This window comes from Electrona antarctica (genome assembly GCF_951216825.1).
Source record: "Electrona antarctica genome assembly, chromosome: 22".
In the NCBI taxonomy this organism is placed as follows: domain Eukaryota; kingdom Metazoa; phylum Chordata; class Actinopteri; order Myctophiformes; family Myctophidae; genus Electrona; species Electrona antarctica.
The window spans coordinates 21868354-21887800 of record NC_136805.1 but is presented as its reverse complement, the minus strand read 5'-3'; the positions used below and the strand labels follow the sequence as shown (position 1 = coordinate 21887800).

Here is a 19447-nt window from a genome sequence, read left to right as displayed (position 1 = left end):
AAAACACCCTGGCCAACGCTCCACACATCCTAGACTCTTCTCACTCCTTACTCCCAAGTTGTGGAATAAACTCACCCTTGTAGTCACAACTGCAGACTCATTTCCCATTTCCCGCCGCTCTCAAAAATTGTTTTCTTTGTCAACTAAAGTTGACTGTTGACTAGAGTCCATACCAGTGAGTCTTTCAAGGCTACTGTGGTGAACCCATGCTGACCTTGTAATACATTTTAGACAACCAGCAAGCTATCTAAGCCTGTCTACTTCTGGATGGTAAGGTCACTGAGTCGACTGTCCCTTAAGGGGGCCTCAAACGGTTTGTGGTTTCACTTCCTATGTGCTGCCCTGGGACAGCTGTCCCTCTCTGACCAATTTCTCTGCCCAAAGGGAAGAACGACTGGCTTCACAGACCTCACACACACACTGTCCATCTGTTTTTCACCCTCTGGAAAACATAACCAGAGAGAGAAGAAGGGGGAAAGAGCTTATGTTTAACTAAGGACATATTCAAGTCACTCACTCATACAGGTACAAGCACTGTAATGTTGGGGGCATGTACTGCAAGGCTGTGCTAACAACGATACGTACAAGATACTATTAAATGCAATTTTGTTTTATTTTGTTGATCTATTTCTTGTTCTTTTGTTTCGTTTTTTGTCCATGTTGTCCGTGTTCAGGGCTCTGACAGCCGCAGGGAAAAACTCTTTCTAAGCCTTGAGCCCCGGGCTGTGAGACACCTCAAGCGCTTGCCAGTCCACATCATCAGAAACTGTCCGTTACTGGGGTGCTGTTTATCCATTATAATCCTCTCAGCTCTACCCAAACAACCTGCTGTCTTATGCGTTCCAGCATATTGGGTCGTTTGGGCTGAATGTGTGGGGGTGCATACTTAGTTTAGACTAGTCATTGGTTAGACATGGGTTAAGGTTAGGTTTAGGTGTGCTGCCCCGTGGGAGGTTAGCCTTAGGGTGAGGGTTTGAGATAGGTTGTAGGACTAATGACCGGTCCAACCAATGACTAGTCTAAACCAAAAACTGTCTAAACTAAGTACTGCACCCGAATGTGTGTAGAGAAAGCAATGGATGATGCATACATGCGGTAGCTCGACCAATACAACGCAAAAGACCAAAAGTGGCTTGTTTATTTCAGATATTAGATTGCACATGACAAAGCAAGTGCATCTCAATGAGATGGATAGGTGATTCTGAATGATGTACCCTACAACAATCTTGGATCATGCTGTTATAACCCAACTGAATCGAAGCATTTGCTAATTCTTAATAGATTTTGCTCATTGTCAAAGTTCTGCCATAGTCTTGCTGGCTGACATACTCTGAGGGCTGTTAACCTTAATAACCTGATGAGAACTGAACTTATAACTGCTATTGCTAGATGAGTTGGTTAGTACAGTATTTCTCAGGCTTGGTACCTTTCATTCTATCTATTCTCTCATGCGTTTGTCTGTCTTTTATAGTTTTTTTCCCAGTTTCTTCTTCACCACTCAAACCAAATGAATACTTTTAATAGACATCACTGCAGGCAAGTTAAATTCACAACAACTTGGACCACATGCAAATCTCACTTGAAGCGCCGTCTGTGTCTACAGCTTTCTGTGTCTACAGCTTTCCGTTATTCAGTAAATCGTAGATACACAATAGTCCAAATACGGCAAATGAAGACAACACAGGGAAACACAGCGTTTGCAAGTGAGAGTGACAGTGTGAGAGCGAGCGACAGCCAGCAAGATGGAAACAAGACTTTCCCTCTAGCCATAGCTTCTTGACTTGTGTATTTGCTAACAGGGAGGGGTGGGGGCAAACATATGGTATGCTAAAACATGGACTTGTAGTTGCAAGGCCAGGGCACCCTAGGGGATGGAGCTGTGGGGCCTCAGTCCCTGTCTCCATCAATTCCTCCCGCTTGGCCAGCCAGGACCGAACAGCCACCCTCCAAGAGCAAGCACAGACTCTCTCTCTCTCTCTCTCTCTCTCTCTCTCTCTCTCTCTCTCTCTCTCTCTTTCAGATCTCCGCCATCGATCCAACCACACCACTGCCAGTTAAACACAGGGACTGGGGGGTGAGGGTATGCCAAAGGCTTTGGGCAGCATAGGGAGGGGGGGGTGTCTAGGGTGTCCGCTACGCGAGCAAGTCTTTCCTACACTGCCCCAGGTAGCTTCCCCCCTTCCCCAAGTTCCCCCGCCTCCCCGTTCTGAAAGAACACTGCTGCTGCCCAATGCATACGCGCTACGTGGAATGATGACAGACAAGTACGTCGTTATAAACTGTACAAGTGGGTTTGCACTTTGCAGAAAGGTAGAAGCAATGACAATTGGACTAACTATAGAACTTACGTGGTTAACGTTATGCACATTGTTTAGTTCCAATAGTGAATTTAACGCTATTCTTTACTAATAGAAATAGCCTGCCTGATGTCAAAATCTACCTTGAGACTTAACATTTAGTTGTTAACCTGGTCACAGTTAAGAATTCATAGGAATATGCACTGTCAGCGGTCAGTGGCAGCGGTGGCCGAACGGATTGCGGAGCGGTCTTGATACCGGAAGGTCGCCAGTTCGAATCAGCGGTCCCACACGTTAAAATTACCACCGCTGAAGTGCCCTTGAACAAGGCATTGAACCACTACGATGAAATGTGTTCTATGAGCAGGGCCTGGCTGGAAACAAGTTCTTGAGCTTAGCCCAGATACCCTGGGTAAATATAGTAATCATTTCATTTAATTTCACTGTCGTCTCAATGTAAATATTGTAGCTCAGAGCAGATGAGCAAAGCTGGGCAGTGCTGTGACTAGTGCAGCTAGTGTGTGTGTGTGTGTGTGTGTGTGTGTGTGTGTGTGTGTGTGTGTGTGTGTGTGTGTGTGTGTGTGTGTGTGTGTGTGTGTGTGTGTGTGTGTGTGTGTGTGTGTGTGTGTGTGTGTGTGTGTGTGTGTGTGTGTGTGTGTCGGAGACAGAGGTGTGTGCCGGAGACAGAGGAACATGGAGGCGGGGGAAGGGGGGGGGTCTACCCGGGGCAGTATGGGAAAGACTCGTTGGCGTCCGCTACAGTGACTGCAGCTGGGACCACTGGCTGACACCATCCTCTTGTCTCTGGTCCCCAGAGTGCAGCACCGTGAGGTGGCACTACACTGAGCCATGCTGCCAAGGGAATATGAGCCCCAGTTCAAGCATTAATACTGCTATTGTGGTCTCAACACATAATGGAGCGTTGTCAGCCAAAGTATTTGTAGGTGTATAAACTGGTCTGCTGCTATACAGCAAATACACTCTGAAAGCGTCAAAATGGACCGCAGACTTAACTGTGTAGGGAGATGATGGGCTTTGAGAATGTGTCTGTCGGTGATGTTAAAATTCCGTGTGGGGAAACTGTGTGAGGTCAATGTCAGTAGTCTGCATTTTAGAAGTATATAGTGGACTATCAATGACCTATACCAGCCACAGCAGATACTTTGTACAGAACACTGCACTTAGATAGACAGTCATCTCTGTCTCTCTCTCTCTCTCTCTCTTGCACGCATGCATGCACGCACGCACGCACGCACACACGCACGCACACACACTGAGTGCGGTTTGTCACTGATAAACTCACAAAGCACATAAACTGACAGTAAATGATGCGCTCACACTCATAAATACACAAGCACAAACACACACAAATGCACCCTGAAGGTCAGTGCTTAGACAGACAGGCGCTTTGATGTGCACTGACAGAATCATCTGTTTCCTTTCATTCCACGTCCTCTTCTTCCCCATCAGGTGACACACCCACAGGTGACTTGGCAACAGAGACCCCGCCTCCTGAGGGTGTGTTGGGGGATGGGGGAGACGAAATGACTCGATCAGCTGAACCCAGAGACCAAAGACACCAGCTGTTTCCTGTCAGTAATGCACAGGGATATTTTCAGTGACAGCTCAATGTCTCTCCACTTGACAAATGACTAGAAAAGTGCGCTCCTCTGAGCTCAAATCTGCGCCAGCCTAAGGTGTCTAGTCTAGTCTACCCAGGGCTGTTTCAGTCGACGGGTGCAGCTCCCTGCAGGACACGAGGAAGCTGCAGAGGAAATAGAGGTTGCACGAAAGACGGGGAAACTGTTCACGTTTGTGGTTTCCCCTATCGGCAGAAATGAAATCAAATTTGGAGGTGCACTCCATAGAGGCCTCTCAACATGCAATTCCAATTTGGTGATTGGATGTTGCGTTCACGATATAATGAGTTTTTGTAAGAAACAGGCCCCGGACCGACCCCACACATTTGTGAAGGCAGCTACAGGCAAATGGTATAGAGTAGTAGGGGTTCTCAAAGTTTTTTATACCATGACCCCATATTATGAGAGAATTGTCTTGGTAGTTATGCTTGCTGTTACATGTAGAAGGAACATGGATGTACAATAATCCATTTTGTGCTCAAAAGGCTGAGGTCCATTGTGGTAGCATCACGTGTCAAATTATTGATTCAATTCCTCTTCGATGTTGTTCATTGTGACTGAGGGACAGGCATATCTGGAGAGAAAAATCTTGTGACTTTGGCATTTGCGCTTTTCACATATAAACGCAGCTCACTTTAGAGGCTACTTTTTTTGCTTTGTTTTGTTGTTATTTTGGAATGTGGCCAACACTCGCCCACTTAATGTCTGGGCTAATTTACCTGTCATTCTTAACCCTTTCAGCGCTAGCATTTATTGAAAAATTAGGATATAATTCACGCCAGCATTTTTTCCAGTCGAGCTCTTATTTTGAAAGCCACAGTTCCAGTCTACCGGAAGTAGCTTATCCTAGGACGCTCAACAGAGCCGAGACAGGCCTTGTTTACAATGTGAATCCAAACCGGGGCACTGGAGAGCTCCACATCGCCGGCTCTGTGCCGTCAAAGAAACGCTGTTTTGACCAAAATGCCACCTGGGACAAGGAATAGGAGATACAGGCGATTGAAAGAAATGGATAGAATGGATTATTATGGCGACGACGATCTATGATGGACAATCCAGTGCTGTGCTAACAACATAGCTAGCTAACCGGCTAACGTAAGTAGCATTATGGCTCGATCGATCGAATGCACTATAAAAGCGCAATGGCAATGGCGTTAAGCGTTAGTATCAAAATTAGGTTTCAATTGGCATTAATCAACAGCAATGGCGCTGAAAGTATTAACAGTTCTACTGCGTAACCCACGTTCCCCGCTATTTAATCCAATATTCTACGCTGCCGAGATTGTTTTATTACCATTAGAGCATACGCTGAAGTATTTGCAGCTTTCAACCACGAAAGTCTGGTGAAAAATGGTCCGTTGGTTTGTTATGATCAGAAGCACCAGCGGCCATGACAATGCGAAACGAAACCACAGTGCACAGCATGTTGTAGTCTAAACAAACGGCCCGTTCACATGCATTGGGCTCAATTTCCCAGAAGCCCTAGCAGCCCAGAGGATGACTTGATTTCCGGTTTCGTCATCATAACGCAACGGCCTCGTCACCAGGTCCGGGACAAATCTGTTTAATTATTTTAAAACGGCGAATTAAACGCATTAAACAAATAGCGGGTTTAGCGTGTTATGCGCGGTGGAACCCTGGATTAAACAATTTAAAACTGCTGCTTGATATACTCTTGAGGGCAGTTAACCTTAAAGGGGAATACCACTCATTTTCAACATTTTACTTTGTCATTTATATATCTTAGAGTTGTTGTGTGGAAATAATAAAAAGGTCCCCCATTCTGTGTTGCCTAGAACTGGAGGTCTGAAAGAATTCTGTAACATTATGAAGTACATCTCAGTGACATCACAAAGATGTACTTCATAATGTTACTGATACGTCATAGTGTCTGAGCAAATCGGCAGTGTCTATTTTTGTCCTACACAAACATTAAATTACCATTGACAATGAATGGAGAATTTTTACGTCAGTGTCTGAGCAAATCGGCGTAGTGTCTATTTTACGTCATGATGATGTACAATGATAAAAGCGCCCCTCACTTCACACGGGTGTGATTTCTTTTTAATGTAACAGACTTTTAAGTACAGCTTCACATGTCTGTGGTGCACCAGGTCTACAAGCTCCAAAAATCTCTCCCCCTTTTGCATTTCCTTAACCGGTCTCTGGTTGCTGCCAACACCAAATTCACAACACTGGTTATGATTTCCAAAGCTTAGCTATTAAGGGCATGGCACCACCTTACCTTCAGGACATGTTTCACCCTAACACCCAGAATTCCCGCACACTTACAGTAGCCAACACAGGATGTCTGTCCATCCCTTCCCTAAGACGCCCCAAACCAAGCTCCAAGGGTTCTAGACTCTTTATCTGGTCTCCCAAGCTGTGAAATCAACTCCTTGCAGTCAGAAGTCGAATTACAGAATCACTCCTCATTTTCCACTGCAGTCTGAAAACGAACCTCTTCAGACTAATACCTCACCCCCTAGTACTCCTCCTTCCTTGTGTCAATTCTTGTCGCCTTTTTTATGCTACTTATGCAGATGTTGGTCACCTGATTGAACATATTTAAGTTATTTAGATTGACATACTATACTGAATGTTTCTGTATGAATGTTATTTAGACAGCATGTCATTTACAGATTCTAGGTTTGCTAGGTTTACCTGTCATACTACAGTAGTTACTTTGTAGCTCTAAATGTACAGTATATGTAGGCCTATTGTTTTTCGCTCTGGATGAAAGCATCAGCTAAATTGTAAGTGATCTAATATAAAGATCAGATAATAAGCCAGTATGTCTAATACTTAAGTAAATCTTGCATTCTCCCTCTACAAAATTAGTTGCCATCTCAATTACACAGTGAGCAGTATACACTGTATGAAGTAGATACATTGATGAAACAACCATGTAAGAATATTATTAGCATATTAAAGACGTATCCCAAGCCATTACTGATGGTTTTAAGTTTTAAAACCCATTAGAGGATAAAGTATACTAAAAGATGACACCGACGGCATTTGGTAGTGCCCCCCCCCCTCATTCCCCTTCCCCTCTGTGGCTGTGTGTTGGTAAGGCAACTGTTCTCCTCCTTTGAAAACGAGGTGAAAGAGGGAAAGAAAGGAGGGGGGCAGTAAATAATTAATAGTGTCTGAGAGCGATATGAGTTTACTTAATGTGCCCAGCAGCGCAGGCTAAGAGAGGAGCTGTTAGCTATTCCACCCCAGGCCCTAAACTCAGGCACTGGAAGAGAAAGGCTGCAGGAAACTCACCTGGGCAAAGAGGCCATCATTTAGCCCTTCTCTTGTGCTGTCTGTCCTTCATTTATGCAGAATTCTACCCTATTCTATCTATTAATTCCTTTGTTTTACACCATATATATCCTCCATGCATGGTTATATCATTTTGTGAGAATATACATATGTAGATCTGTACACATGTGTAAACATGTGTACTAACATTTTCTCAAAAATGACGCATGTTTTGGAGCGTGTGCATGCGATGTGCTTTAGGCAAGTGTGTGTGTGTGTGTGTGTGTGTGTGTGTGTGTGTGTGTGTGTGTGTGTGTGTGTGTGTGTGTGTGTGTGTGTGTGTGTGTGTGTGTGTGTGTGTGTGTGTGTGTGTGTGTGTGGTGTGTCACGAGGCGTCTGCACAGCTGGATCTCGCTGGCAGTGGTGTTGGAGCAGCCCTGCAGTTTTGTTCTCTGAGTCATAATAGAGTGCTACTGTCAGCCTCCCCAGATGCCTCTCCATAAGGACGCTAAACTCTCGCAAACTCGCCGGGAGAGCTCTGCATTGGCACGGCGAGTCCTGACTGATGCATCCCAGACCCTCCCTGAAATGTCCCGCTCCACTGGTCTCTGTTCAGGGACCGCTGCAAAAAACGGCAGCGAATGGGCCAACAACAAGATGACACAAGATGAGACAAGACAACATAACATTAAGTGACATAGGTTAAATATGGCACCTTATGGCAAAAGTGCAGATAATTTTAGCATGGGAACAGAATATCCATGTCAGGTTTGAGGGGTCCCACAAGACCATGTATCTCTAGGCTGATAGATAACGTACCAAGATTCTCGTTTTCCAACCCTCATTCCGTAACAGAGTTGTAGATCGGGTGATAACAAGGTTTAGGGAGGTGGCAGTATTGACATGGAGTTACAACAGGACCACTTACGCACAGTTAAACTTAACAGGAGGAGCTGACACAGCCTCCCAAGTGTCTCCAGTAGTTGCAGAGATATTGCCTCCTCTCTCTTCTCTTAACGCTCTCTTGGAAAAACCCTGACATCATCTCCCATGTGCCTTTGCTTTAGAAAGTTAAGGACCTCGCTCGCTCACTTTCTCTGTCTCTCAAAAATGCTTTTCTTTTCTACTTTCTTCCGCTCTTCTCCGCCTCACTCCTGGCCATCGTTCCTCCCGATTTGCCAGACATCCTCTTTTCCCTTGCTGTCACATTTGGTACAGATGGTTAGGCCCTATGGAGTGGCCTGTCACTCCCCATTTGGCCGTGGCAGTGTGACAGCAGGCTTGATGGCTTGTGAAGGGACCTCCACTCCCCCAGCACACGGACACTGACATTTCTCAAAGGGGCCTCTCCTATTGCGAATGCACGTGCTCAAAACACGGAGAATGGTGGGATTGACCCAGAGCCACCCACGGGCATAGATAAACGATTGGGAAAGGTTCAGGGTGTTAATTTAACACTGAACCTGTTTACCTGTTTACCTATTTTCCACTCCAGACTTCACTGCGCAAGGGCTTGATAATTCACAGCACGGAACAATACATAAGTGTATGCACAATACTGCACATCCCTCCCTCCATTCAACGAAACAGATAGAATTGCGTACGTACCGGTACATATATTGTAAGTGCTATGAGTCATGTTCAACAGCACATGCTATCACCTGCCACCATTCTTTTAACCCAATGAAAATGTACAATTAACGTAACATTTCAAAACAAATTCTAGTCTCACCAGATGACAATGGTAAATAAGGTGGGGGTGCGTTTCCCCCTCATTTGTCATCTGTCATATTCATCGTCTGACAAGAACAACTGTATGTGTAACTGCATGCTTCAGTGCAGACAAAAGGGTTTTAAGAAAGCTCTCTCATCCGGAAGCGTAACTGTCACACAAACTGACATACGTATGCGAGGAATATCCCTGCATCGCACATTGACAGCTTCAATCTCTTGAATTGGCATTGTACTTTTGGCAGTTATCATTCAAGGTTACTTTTGCTTTATTATTGATAGCGCAGGTTCACATGCAGTAAAACCACTGCATGTGCCACTCAGAAAGTGCACAAATGTCTTTTTTTTTACACTCTCTGAATTTAATTAATGAGAATGTTATGTGTGAGAGGTAGCCTACTGACAGGCAATACAGCACGAGTTGGATTCATACTCATGATGTTGTGAGTTGATAGAATGTTTTTACGATATGACAATAGTTCATTTCAAAGCACAAAATAATTGGGCCATACATTTTCTGTCTTTCAGGAATTTTACGGACATATATTCTTCTATGTACAGTTTGAAAATGGGCTAAAGCAAGTACTAACATTAACACAAAACAAAATCTAAACCACTTTACTGGCGCAATATGGAAACAAAATATACATGCTCATATAGGACATTTAATTCAGAATTAAGTTAAATTGTTTTACTTTTTAGTTTTAAGAAGTGGGATTGTTTTGAAAATAGGAGATTAACTCTTTGAGATATTCATGGATTTCTATATAGTTTTTAGACTTCTCTATGGCAGAATGGCGTTTTTGAATGATTTATTGAAAATTCTCTGTTGTGAATGTGTGACAACGAAAGACCTTCAGAGAAAGCTTGACTTGTCTGCTTCCAGGAAAAAAATGAACTGAGTTGATAAAATGTTTAGTTCTTGTGTTGGAAGCCATTTAAAAGAGCCTGCATTTACACTGTTTTCTGTTTCTAGGACAACAAAAAAAGTTATGACCAGTTGAAGTTTTATTTTCTAAAGAACTTTTTTTCTGCTGGGCGTACACACCCATGCCATATCTCATTTTAAAGGGTGAGTTGTCTAGTTCAATTAAAATAAAATAAAAAGTTTCTCACATGTACCACTGTAGATATTTTGCCATCTATAAATAGCATGGTCAGTCATGATCAATCTGACCTATCCAGCTAAAAGTCCCCCTAGCTCTGAAATGGAACATCATATAAACTCAATTCTTTTTTGGGGTAAAATTAGACATTCTAACGCACATTTTGATATATACCATGTTTACATAGTCTTACCAGTACCGTGTCTATTCATGCATGTATCTCAAAAACCTGTTGTGAAAAAACAGTTTGGATAAAAAACACATCCAAGGACATTGTTTTGATATGACTTTGTGCCCATGATATGTATCAAAATATAGACTTGAATGTATACTGTATTATAACAAAAAAATTGGGTTCTTACCATCTACCGTTACAGAGTAAATCACAGTTGAAACTCGCTTAGTCAAACCATAAACCTCAGAATAGTGAACAAAATAGCCATGACAGGTCTAACTCATTGTAAAAGCTTGTCTTTTATTTTTTATGACTACTAACATAATACAATTATAATAAATAATACAGAAAATAAATAGGCCTACATACAAAACAGTTGTCCCCAAACTCCCCAGTGTCCCCAAACCACTGCATTCCAGTTGTTCTTGACGGTGTGTGTGTGTGTGTAGGCTAAATTTAAAAAAAACAACTGAAATGAATGAATGCATCCGGTTCAGTGTCGGAGAACTCCATCGCAGTCTTGACTCTTCGTCTTCATCATCCTCCTCCTCCTCCTCCTCATCTGATGCCAGTTCTAAATATATAAAAATAAACATTTAGCTGTAGTCAGCCCGGCCAATAGCCAGTTGGGGGGGGGGGGGGACGTAGGCTATCTGACATCATCGTCATCATCATCATCACACGGAGACACACTAAACAATGTACAGTCATGACTGTATACAATATACAATGAATGCAATTATCATGCAAGCTCAGACGTCAATGAAACGTCATACAGATCTTATATAATACGCTACTGTTAGCTTCACTCCCCGTCCCCCCTCCGATCCTTGTAGCAAGGATCGAAGTAGCCCCATATGTGCCCTCTCCCTACGCTCATTCTGTAGCTCCCTACGCTCATTCTGTAGCTCCGAGATGAGCTACAGAATGAGCGTAGGGAGAGGGCACATATGGGGCTAGGATCGAAGCAACCACGCGTTGCTTCAGTAAACGATGCATGTTTGTTCTCCGTCTTTGTAGACAGTAAATAAAAGGAGCGAACATTACTCTAAAGATCAGATCGCCTATAAGGCACGCTACAATAGAAAATACTTGTACTGCCATGCGTGCATGCCTGCTACGATACATTTGTACTGCACCAACCGATCGACACCAACCCCCCCTCCAGCCATTATCCAGCACCAATGCACCGACCAACACCATTAGCCAGCACCTTTGGTGCTGGCTAATGGCTGGGGGCCATCGTGGTGAGTCATTCTGGCGTCATGATCTGACTAGTAGTAGTAATTATCCAAGCATCTATTTGTAGCGATCATCTTATGATTTCTGATCACTATAGAAGGGCATTTTCTACAATAAGATTACCTCAAAACATTCCGGGTTGATCGTCTTCTTCAATGGTTTCCCGGTATAGCTCATCGGACGACGATGGGGAGACAATGAAAAAAGGAGGGAGGGAGCAGCGAGTCTCGCTGTAAGCACTGGACCAGGGCTACTCCGCCTGGAGAAGGCGACTGGGACGCGTATGGATCAATACTACTACCACAAAACTCGCTCAAATAAATAGTACTGCTTTCAACTTTTTCTGCTAGAAAATCGCTCGGGCGAGACGGCAAAACAGGCAAAACAATGAAGACTCCCTCTGCCCCCACTGTTTACAGGGGTTGGGACCAGCTTCCAATGGCAACACGTACACGTGTGTCACGTGACACGGGTTTTCTGGGTAATGTAGTTGGAATATAAGCTCAGGAATTTAAACAGCGCTTCGGAGCATATTAATATGTTTAGATTCATCAAAAACTGTGAAGACGCCAATTGGCGTCATTGATCATTTACGGAATTCTGATGAAGACGCCAATTGGCGTCTTTCATCTTCTAAGGGTTAAGAGTCTCACTGCAGTGTTTTGCCATTTTAGAAGTAGACCCTGTTCTCTACAGTATGTTTAATAAATTGTCTCGTGTTAACTCAGGTCTTACTGACATTATCATGCAAAAATTGTTATTGCAGCCACATCTGACAGAAATTAGTTTTGCGCATATTATGGAGCTGTAACTTAAAGGACAACTTTAGTTTTTCAACCAAGGTTCATGTTTTCAAAATAAATCACTATTCAATATTTTGTAAAAAAATACATATTTAGCCCCATGGTCGAATGCCCCCGCCCCCCTGTCAAAAACCGCTAAAATCCCTAAAACGAAAGAAAGCAGCAAATGAAGAAAAATGAACATTCATCTTTTACTTTCTCTAATAACAACCTAAAACATGAACCTTGGTTGAAAAAAACTAAAGTTGTCCTTTAAGTCTCGATAAAAAAACGACCGAATTCCAATCATTTTAAAATGACATGCTGTTTAGCCTATTGAATGTCAGACGTTACAGCTAACAATGTGATTAGACTATTAGGCTACTGCAACTCTATTAGTTAATTAGGCTACTTTTTACCTAGTAGTCTATTTAGTTATTTTAGTTCTCCTGAAACTCTCCTGAACTCCTGAAACAGGCACACACACAAAGTAGCCTTAGGGGTCGTTGCTCTGCAGGTGAGTAAGTAACTCTTATCTCCATGACGAATCTTCCCGAGCACGGCACGGCTGCAGCTCACCGCTCCTTGGCTGCGGCTCACTGCTCCAAGAGATGGGTCAAATGTGGAGAACAAATTTCACTGCGGTAACGTGTGTGACAAATCGTATGACTTTGACTTTGAAGTGAGACAAATAAAGACAACCTTGAATCTTGAACTAAAATTTGAAAAAAAGCTACGTTGTCATGAACTCATGGAACAAACTAAGCCTAATTCAACCCTGGCCTACTATAGTAGGCTAGTCTACTATTCACATGTGATGCACGTGCGTGTGTTATTATGAAAACTCATAGGAGTGATCAACACTAATCCCAGTTTAACCTCGGCTATTATGGAAAAAAACAGACCAATCTAACCTTTGCCAATATTGTTGAGGTTCCACTGCATCCTGTAGGTAGACAGCACATGAGACCAAGCAGGGAGGGAGGGGAGGCAGGGGGGAGCTGCTGTATTATGATGCCTCCGGGCGACGCTCCCAGTCAATATATATCTCCCACAGTCGCTGTCGCGCTTCCATTTGAGCGGGATGCGCGCTGCCTTCATTGTACTGTTACGCAGAGCACTGACAACCAGATACACTGGGGACACAGTCCAGGTATGAATGAATATCACATTTGTTTGCTTCTTACTTTGAGTATATTTAAGTGTGAACAATTATCATTGTAAACTTTTTAAATTTATATTTTAATTCAACATTTTACTTTTTTTGTTTTATGAAGACAGAAGGCCTGTGACTATGTTCATGTTTTATTTGCAACGGGTAGCTAAATGTAGCCGCTGTGACTCAAGTTCACTCAACGAATGTTTTGTAGGTTTTGAAACATAATGAAGAATGGCATGGAAGAATTAGAATCAGAATCAGTTTAATATAAGTTGTTATTGTTGGCAAATTAAATTACAGGCTAAATCTTGTGAAACTTCTTGTGAATCTATTAAATATTAAAATACATTATGATTTCAATTTTTAGCACAATTCTGAGATGTTTGATTATCAACTGTAACATACTGTATCAAGATATATGGATTGTATTATTTCCCTGATGAAGCAGCTGTTTTGTGATACATCATTACAGTTGAACCACAATAGCTTTTTTTGTATTTAGGCACATTTTAATTGAAAATGTTGTTAATTGAAAATGTTTATCAAATCATTTGTTGGATACAATCTATGCAATTATTTACATTACATTTTAGGCCTTTCTAAATCATTAAAGCCACATCTGTTTCTCATTATTTCTTCCAGGATCTTTCTTTGTGGATCGGACAAAAGGATCTTCATCTTCCCAGGTAAAGATTATATGTATATTAGATGGTAAACAATATCAATTGCAGCCCACAGGTCAGCAGTGTATGCATCACACTATTCTGGATAGATATGACACATTTCACTTAAAGTAAATCAATAGCTGACACAGGATGTCTTTGGGCAAATCTGCCCTGTTACTGCAACTGCTACTCTATAGGCTGTCATTGTTAGTGTTTGTATTGCCTGTACTGTAACTAGTCGATGCTTTTAGTGAGATGACCCTTAATTCTTACTTGACGCAATAGATGTTCCAAGCGTTTAGTCTCGTTTGATCGTGAAGCCTAAAAGCTTAAAACACGACCGCAGGCATGGACTATGGGACAGTTGTGTGTGTGTGTGTGTGTGTGTGTGTGTGTGTGTGTGTGTGTGTGTGTGTGTGTGTGTGTGTGTGTGTGTGTGTGTGTGTGTGTGTGTGTGTGTGTGTGTGTGTGTGTGTGTGTGTGTGTGTGTGTGTGTGTGTGTGTGTGTGAGGGGTGCAAAGTGCCATCATCAGTGGGGAGGGAGGCGGGGGTGTGAATGGAATGGTGGCCGATAACGTGTCCAGGGAAAAACAAACTGTAAAAATGATTTTTATTGATTGGTTTCCTAATAGCAGCTGTTAGGCTCCATTATGAGAACCCGGGTCAAAGCCTCAGGGGGGTGCAGAAGTTAGCCAATCAAATGGTCAGTCGCAAGCGGGCCAATTCTGAAGGGACCAATGGGGAGACTGGGTGGTCAACAGCCTGCCACCCCGTGTTACACTCACAATGTCTCATCATGTTGAGGATAGTGTGGATGCAGTTATCCACTATCTCTGACTACATCTACGCTTGAAAATCCTAAGTGTTAATTTGTAACTCTGAAAGTGCCACTTTTGTGAGCAAGTTTTATTTTAGTCTCTTCTATTGTTCCTATCCACAATTAATTATAACTATAATCCACTATCCACTTACAGTAAGTGTCCAGGTGCAGGAAAAGAACATAACTAAAATGATACGGTCCGCAGACTGGTAATATGCATCATTTTGTTTATTGGCGAGTCAACGTTTCGATATCTTCTTCAGGGAGCTGTGGTATAACTTTAATCCTCTGTATTCCACAGTAATGCCTGAGAAGGATAAATAATGCCCAGTTCATGCAGTTCTTAGAACTATTTCAAGACTTTGTCATAAAGAGTCATCTCGTTAGATATGTACAATATTCCCAGGCAAGCCAGTGTGTGAGAGGTAAGAAAGTGGGCTGCATGGGAACATTTATGTTCTCTCAGTCTGGACTCTGGAAATCATACACTTTCATCTTTGAATGACCTGGGGAAAAAGAGAAAATAAAAGCCTCACAGCAGGGTATTTTATTCTGAGGAGGACGCACATCTTCTCTCCCCACAGGGCAAGCCCAGCGGCCTGGCTTAAAGTAGAGAGATCAGAAAGTTTCCGTGTTTTAATTGAAAAAGAGAGAAAAAGAAATCATGTAATTGTGGGTATTTTCATCTAGGCTAATTGAAGGGGGCATAAAGAGGGATTTTACTTTAAATAATTGTGGCGCAATTGTAACCAAAGGGAAACCAAAGAGAGAAACAAAAAGCAAATTCAATATACATGCATGGTTTGCAATGACGCACGCACGCGCACACACACACACACACACGCACACACACGTGTGCGTGCATGCGTGTACTGTATAAGCATTGTATTAGCTTTAAATGAATTATTAATGGTAAAAAAGAGAAAACTATTACAAAGCTTGATTCACAAATTCTTATAAGCTTTTACGGGAAAGGGTGGGTAAATAATCACACACAGTACTTAAAATGCTTTAAAACGCATTACAAAACAAGCATTTAGAATTCTCCGTCCCAAACTCTAAAAAGCAAAAGTAGTAAGATTGTAAGAACAGGCAAGAGTACAGGGGTGTAAGTTGAACTCGGGCAATTGCGTCCTGACCCAGATCCCAGCCCTGGCACTAATGATGCCCTGTGGGCACGACGCCAGGCTCTCATTAAGAACCAGGACTCATATACCCATTCCTCTCACCCTTCCACGCCCGTCCTCCGCAACCCTCACCCTGGCCATGCGTTGCCTGTAGCCGGCCTCCAGGGGCACAGCCCTGAACCCGTGTACGTAGGCCTGTGAGTGGGGCCCCCTGCACAGGTGCAGTGTCCCCTGGGAGTGCCTGCTTGCCCCCCAGCCCTGGGCCGTGCCAGTGCCTGGTGCTGCACTGGAACTAATGAGTAGTGGCACGTACAGTGAGAGCAGAACCGCATGGGCCTCCCGCAGTTTAGTTAGTGGCAACCCTCGGCTTATGCAGACAACATATGACGCACTCACATGATAACACATTATGTGCGTGCGCTGATATTTAACACCTCATGACCTCATCTCAGACATGAACTCATTCTAGATATTTCTATTTTGTATAGTCCTTAATCACTGTTACAATCTCAAAAGGGAAAAATGAAACGAAACAACACCCCCTGTCCTTAGACGCGCAATCGGGCATGGCAAGATTCTTGATAGAAGTATAAGGAATAACCCTTGAAATGACGATCACAAAAATGGAGAATAATTTCTAAACTTTTTTTCTAAGAATGATAGGTCTATATTTAAGAAATGAAATGTATTGGTGTTGATGGTACTAATTCTGTTTCCAAGAATTTATTAAATATGACTTACTTTAAAAACAATCGTATGTGTTTTGTATTCCACAGGCCCTTCTCCTTTGGCAGAGAGAGAGGATGTTGCTCATCCAACCAAACTTCATCAAAACCAAAAACCTTCACAACAAATAGAATGCGTCAAATCAAAAACCAATCCAAATTCTAAAAGTTTGTCTAGGAAAAGAAATATCGCTTTCATCCAGTAACTCACTCAACCTATTGAACCATCTACACACTACACAGCAGAGTTTATGTCGACCATGTCTAAAGACGACGGTTGTAAGGTGACATCTGCCTGCAAGCACAAGGAACGCAAGCCCAAGAAGCCACACTATATCCCACGGCCATGGGGCAAACCCTACAACTACAAATGCTTCCAGTGTCCCTTCACATGCATGGAGAAGTCCCATCTATACAACCACATGAAGTACAGCCTGTGTAAAAACTCCCTATCCCTGCTCATAGAGTCAGACTGGCCCTACAAAAAGGGAAACATTCTGCACCCAGACCAGCTGCGACCGCTGCAGCAGGCCCATGGCATCCATACACCTGGGAAAGATGAACCAGAGCTGGCAACAGGGGCAGAGGAGAGACCCAGGCAGCAGCATAGATCCCTGGAGGAGGAAGGGGAGGATAGGGAAAGCCAGGGAGCAGAAGAGGAGGAGGAGGGTGGGCGGGTAGAAGGAGCAGAGGTTGTCGGGCTGACGAGAGAGAGCACCAGCAATAGCATTAGTAGTCAGGCCGACACCAAGAGGAGCAAACGGACAGAATCTGAACTTCTGATGGCCGATATGTACTCCCTCGAGGACCAGCTTTTGAGGGCCCGCTCCATAGAGGTGGAGGCCCAGCTCAAACAATACAAGCTGTCCAAGACCTGCCTGACAGCGCCCGGTCTGCTGTCGGAGCATTGGCGGCTGCTGACCACCAGCCACACAAAAGGCAAGTCTGAAGGCACTCAGTCCAGGGTGGGCAGCTCGATCCCCTGCTACCCTCCACCACCCAACCTGGTGGACTACCAGGATCCCACTGGACTTAACCTGTCCCTCCTCGGGGTGGGCTATCCCATAAGCCCTGGCCTCTTTTCCTATGTGAACTCGGCTATCCCCAATGCAGCCTCCAATGTGACCGCCCACAACTCACAGCTAGCCCAGCTGCCCTTCCTGGCGTCGGCCGCTCAGCTCATGCACCCTCACACAGACAGAGCCCTCCTCCCTCCCCGCCTGTACTACCCGTTCCTCTGCGAGCACACTTTCGGAACGGCCTCAGGTCAGAATGAGTCCAGCAAAGGGCATAAGGCCTCCACAAATAGCCTGGAGCCCACCCCCCTCCCAGGGTACCAGTCCAAAGTCAACCTGTGGAAAGTGCCTGCCTTGCGGCCGGGGACATCCAGCGTCTCCCCTGCTGGATGGGCCTCACCCCAGAGAGAGTCCCCGGATCATGGCCACAGATTAGGGGACAGGCTACCGGTCACAGCTAAGGAGACCACTAAAGCTGGCTGGGGCATGAAGAGGACAGGGGCCCCGTTAGTCAGCCACGAGGCCCCCATGGAGAAGAAGCCAACCATGGGTTTCACCTTGGACCTCTTAAAGAACATTCACAATGCTTCACCTCTAACTATGGCAACGGACAAGTTTATTCTCCATAGCAGGTAATAAGATTTGTTGAAATTATCATAGTTTTGTTGAAACTGCTCATAATGCATTTTAATATAATATGGATAATCTTTCTATGTACAATACATTTAGCTTTATTGCTGTTTGTGTCTTAAATGGTGCAGTTAACTAAGAGTTTCCAAATGTTGTTGTTCCTTACAGTCTACAGAGTGGTATGACTCAGACACGACCTGCAGCCCAATGGTACCATGACCCCCCCACCAGCCCCAATAGTGAATCTGTCTTCCTCGCTCACTGTGGAAAACCCAACAGTCGAGAGGGAGCCCGAGCAGCAGGTGGCACTTCAGAATCTGTGGCCGCTCTCCTCAATGACCTCTCTAAGGCCCTGCAGGAGTACCAGGAGGCCGAGCACAAGATCTCCCACCTTGAAAAAGAGGACCTCCCGGCTCAAGGCCACCTCTGGGAACACCTCAGCAAGATCCGCACCGAGCTCTCCCACATCCACCAGGCACTGGAGCAGACAGCCCGCCAGAGCGAAGGACCCCTTGACCTGTCTGTCAAGAAGGATGTGACAGAGACGGTCGTCCCCGGTGACCAGGGCACGAGAGACGACGACAATCTGAAAGACAACGCCACAGAAACGGAAGAGGAGGACGAAGAGGTGGAGGAAGAGAGAGAAGAGGACGACGACGAGAGGAAGGCCTTGAAGGCTTCACTGGAGAGCCGTAAGCAGTCGCTGGACATGCTGATCAAGATGAGTCAGGCGGGCATGGCGGTAGTGAATGCAGACGTTTTGTCTCCCGGTGGCCTTGGCTTGAGGCCCAGTCCAGCCGAGGCACTGTGGCCTGGCAGAACAACCAAGTGTGAGGCAGACTCCAGTGTCTTACTTTGTCCTGACGGACGGCCCATGGTGTTCACAGACATTCCCTCATCTGCCAAAACCCCAAAGAGACCTCCCTCCATACAGCGACTGGAAGCCCAGTGTCCTCCAAGCCCCTTGACAGCAACAGACTCCTAAAACCTTGTTCCCTCTGTCTTTAACCGGAACAGAACTGAATCCTGGTTGTCATTCAAATGGTTACACCTATTTCTTTGTCTTCGGCATGCCCAACAATT

At 44.4% G+C, this 19447-nt stretch overlaps 1 protein-coding gene and 1 long non-coding RNA gene across 2 annotated transcripts in view; both read left to right on the top strand.

Annotated features, from left to right (window-relative positions):
• LOC306915973 overlaps positions 1-16958 on the top strand; it is a 29574-nt gene extending 12616 nt beyond the window's left edge. The window contains exons 2-3 of the long non-coding RNA XR_013788907.1: positions 14024-14067; positions 16770-16958. This is a non-coding gene — a long non-coding RNA (uncharacterized lncRNA). The remainder of the gene's footprint in view (positions 1-14023; positions 14068-16769) is intronic.
• A 1-nt stretch (position 16959) lies between these two features.
• On the top strand, positions 16960-19437 carry prr35 (proline rich 35). Its single transcript, XM_079493674.1, has 2 exons — positions 16960-18366; positions 18533-19437. The coding sequence occupies exons 1-2, from the start codon at positions 16970-16972 to the stop codon at positions 19347-19349; spliced, it is 2214 nt and encodes a 737-aa protein (XP_079349800.1). The 5' UTR covers positions 16960-16969; the 3' UTR covers positions 19350-19437.
• The last annotated feature ends 10 nt before the right edge of the window (positions 19438-19447 follow it).

What these genes read in the sequence shown, in the direction of transcription:
- prr35 (XM_079493674.1), top strand. Translation starts at nt 16,970, where the DNA reads ATGTCGACCATGTCTAAAGACGACGGTTGTAAGGTGACATCTGCCTGC. An exon ending in AAGTTTATTCTCCATAGCAG is followed by an intron (nt 18,367 to 18,532) that starts GTAATAAGATTT and finishes TGTTCCTTACAG; the next exon opens with TCTACAGAGTGGTATGACTC.